This window comes from Fulmarus glacialis, unplaced genomic scaffold (assembly GCF_000690835.1).
Source record: "Fulmarus glacialis isolate BGI_N327 unplaced genomic scaffold, ASM69083v1 scaffold23528, whole genome shotgun sequence".
NCBI lineage: Eukaryota > Metazoa > Chordata > Aves > Procellariiformes > Procellariidae > Fulmarus > Fulmarus glacialis.
This window is the reverse complement of record NW_009226654.1, coordinates 1-2,348: the sequence shown is the minus strand read 5'-3', so window position 1 is coordinate 2,348 and position 2,348 is coordinate 1. Positions and strand designations below refer to the sequence as shown.

The following is a 2,348-nucleotide window of genomic DNA, read 5'->3' as shown; positions in this document are numbered from 1 at the left end:
CGGAGCGCCGCAGGCAGGGCCGTCAGCCAGCTCCCAACGCCGAGCCAGCGCGCTGCCGCAGGGCGCGGGCTCTTGTCTGTACCTGGTCGAATGGTTTTGTAACCGGGCTGGTTTTGACTTCGGAAGAGTGGATCCTGACAGTGCATACGCCTGTAGGGAAGAACGCTGTGGGTTCTGTCGCACACTTGCCCTTTTCATAGTCTCGATTGTTCTCGTGTCGCTCTTGTCTCCCCCTCGCTGTGTCCCTCATTCCCCAGCTAGCACTCCACTGTCCTGTGTCTGCTGCTTGGCTCTGTTTTACTCTGCCTTTTGGGTCGACAATTCTCTCTGCCTCTTCTAGCAAAACCTGTAGCTTTGATCTTTGAAATTGCTGGCAAACTATAACTCCTGACGTTTTCCACTCAAGTAGCAGGACACTAAATATTGGCATCTGTTAGCATTCCCTAGCTGCCTTTACCTTGCTGCAATGGAAAGGTGTTGTCAAGTTTCCCTCCTGCAGTACTCGATTCTGCAGCCTTTGCTTATCCGAATGGGTCTAGTGATGCCATGACGTCATCTCATTTCTGTCCCAAGTTGGTGGATCTGCTCGTGTGTGCAAAGGCTGCAAGGTCATTCTCCAGTTACACAACTGCTCCCCTTGCCTTCTTAAAATATAATTTAACATCATGCCTTGAAGTCTTTCTCGCTATGTTCTAGCCTGCTCCTCCAGATGCAGAGGAGTTGCAGAAATGATATGTACTTCAAGAGAGTAAGACACAAACACGCAGGTATTAAATTATCGTTCATGGCTTTGCTGTTTCTGGAGGGCAGAAACAGAGGCGCTGTTGGGAACAAGAGCTGGGACTGCTTTGTAGTGTCTGGTTGTGGCTTTTGTAACTCTCAGTTCCTTTATTTCTCCTGTGTCTGAGCTTCCTTGCCCCAGGCTTCACTGAGCAGAAAGCCAGCGTGCACGTCTGACTGGCATATGTGGGTTTTCTTGTGCTTGCTAATTGAATATAGAGTTGACATGCAAGAAAAGTCAAAACTAAATGCTTGCAGCCTACACTACCATTGCTTCCCCCATTAATGCTTTTTCAACGTTTGCAGGTTCATGCAGGTGAAGTTTGGTTGTGCCCGGACCCAAAAATACAGCAAGAAGAGAAAGCAGCAGCCCAGCTTGTGTCCGGCTTATTTTGTGTTGCAATATAAGGAGGACATAGACCAGCTTGTGATCAGTGAACTGAACAGCAACCATGTCCATGCGGACCTGGTATTTTCCCTGACCAGAGCCACTGCTGCAACAGCAAACACCGCAGCACACGACAGCCCCGCAACAAAACTGCGTAAGCAGCAGCAGGCTGGTGGGACTGACAGCGGTGCTGTGGCAGATGAGGACTTGCACGCGGTCGTGGGACAACTGGTGGACGGGGCGCCTGCTCTGTACAGGGCTCCCGCACTCCCTGAGGCAGCGAAGGAAAATGCCTCGACCTCAGCGCTCATCAGGGTTGCTGAGGTCATGAAAACCTTCCTGAGGGTGGACAGGGGCTCGCTGGCCTCAATTAGTGCAGACAGCAACCACGGCCTGGACAGACTAAGCTTCCAGACCAGCAAGATGAAGAGCTCGTTCATGCAGTTCGCCTGAGAGCCTCCTGCTGCATAGGGCGCTGGGCGAGGGGGGACATGTTCTCTATGCTTTCCTTGTAGAGAGTAAGGAGCGAGTGGCGAAAGTGGTGCACTTGTCACTGCTGAAGGACGAGACAGGACACGGCATCAGGAAAATGCTGACAGTCTTCAAGGAGTTCAACTCGGAGTGGCAAAAGGTCCAGGCTGTTTTTGTGGATGTGGCCTTCTTTCACAAAGCCATCCTCCACGAGCTGTTTCCTCTGCCCAGGTGCTCCTTTCTGTCTATCACACTGTCCGGCTGCTCGAGAAGAACGTGAAGGAAGCAGAAATCTCCTCTTCCTTCAAGCAGAACTTGATGCTGGCCTTGCAGAAGGCTGTGTTTTCCCCTTCGGCTGCAAGTCTGGATGTCCTGTCCCAGCTGGTGAAGCGCGTGGTCAGCCCGGAGCTGTACAACTACCTGCGAGCCAGCTGGTTCTCCTGCGAGCTGCTGTGGTGCCTGCACGCGGGGAAAGGTCTGCACTCCTGCAGCACGCACATGGACAGCCTGGACCTCATCACGCACCGAATATCCAGCCTCTTTGGCCAGCAGCCGTCCTTGGAGGCGAGTGTTCTTCGTTTTCTGGAGTGTGCGGACTGCCTTGATTCCAGAGGCTTGGAAAACCTGAGCTCGGGTTTCTCAGGCACCGAGGAGGACGGTCAGAGCCTCTGGGAGAAGCCTGACATGCATGCTGGTGCTGCGGCAGAAC

The 2,348-nt window shown here is 53.0% G+C and overlaps 1 protein-coding gene across 1 annotated transcript; it reads left to right on the top strand.

Moving 5' to 3' along the window:
- Positions 1-1,086: 1,086 nt before the first annotated feature.
- ZSWIM3 (zinc finger, SWIM-type containing 3) lies at positions 1,087-2,297 on the top strand (the record flags this gene model as incomplete). The annotated part of the gene is given in 3 exon segments (XM_009582886.1): positions 1,087-1,615; positions 1,617-1,860; positions 1,863-2,297. Coding segments are annotated over 3 exon segments (1,208 nt in total), but the record flags the coding sequence as incomplete, so codon positions are not given.
- Between the last annotated feature and the right edge of the window lie 51 nt (positions 2,298-2,348).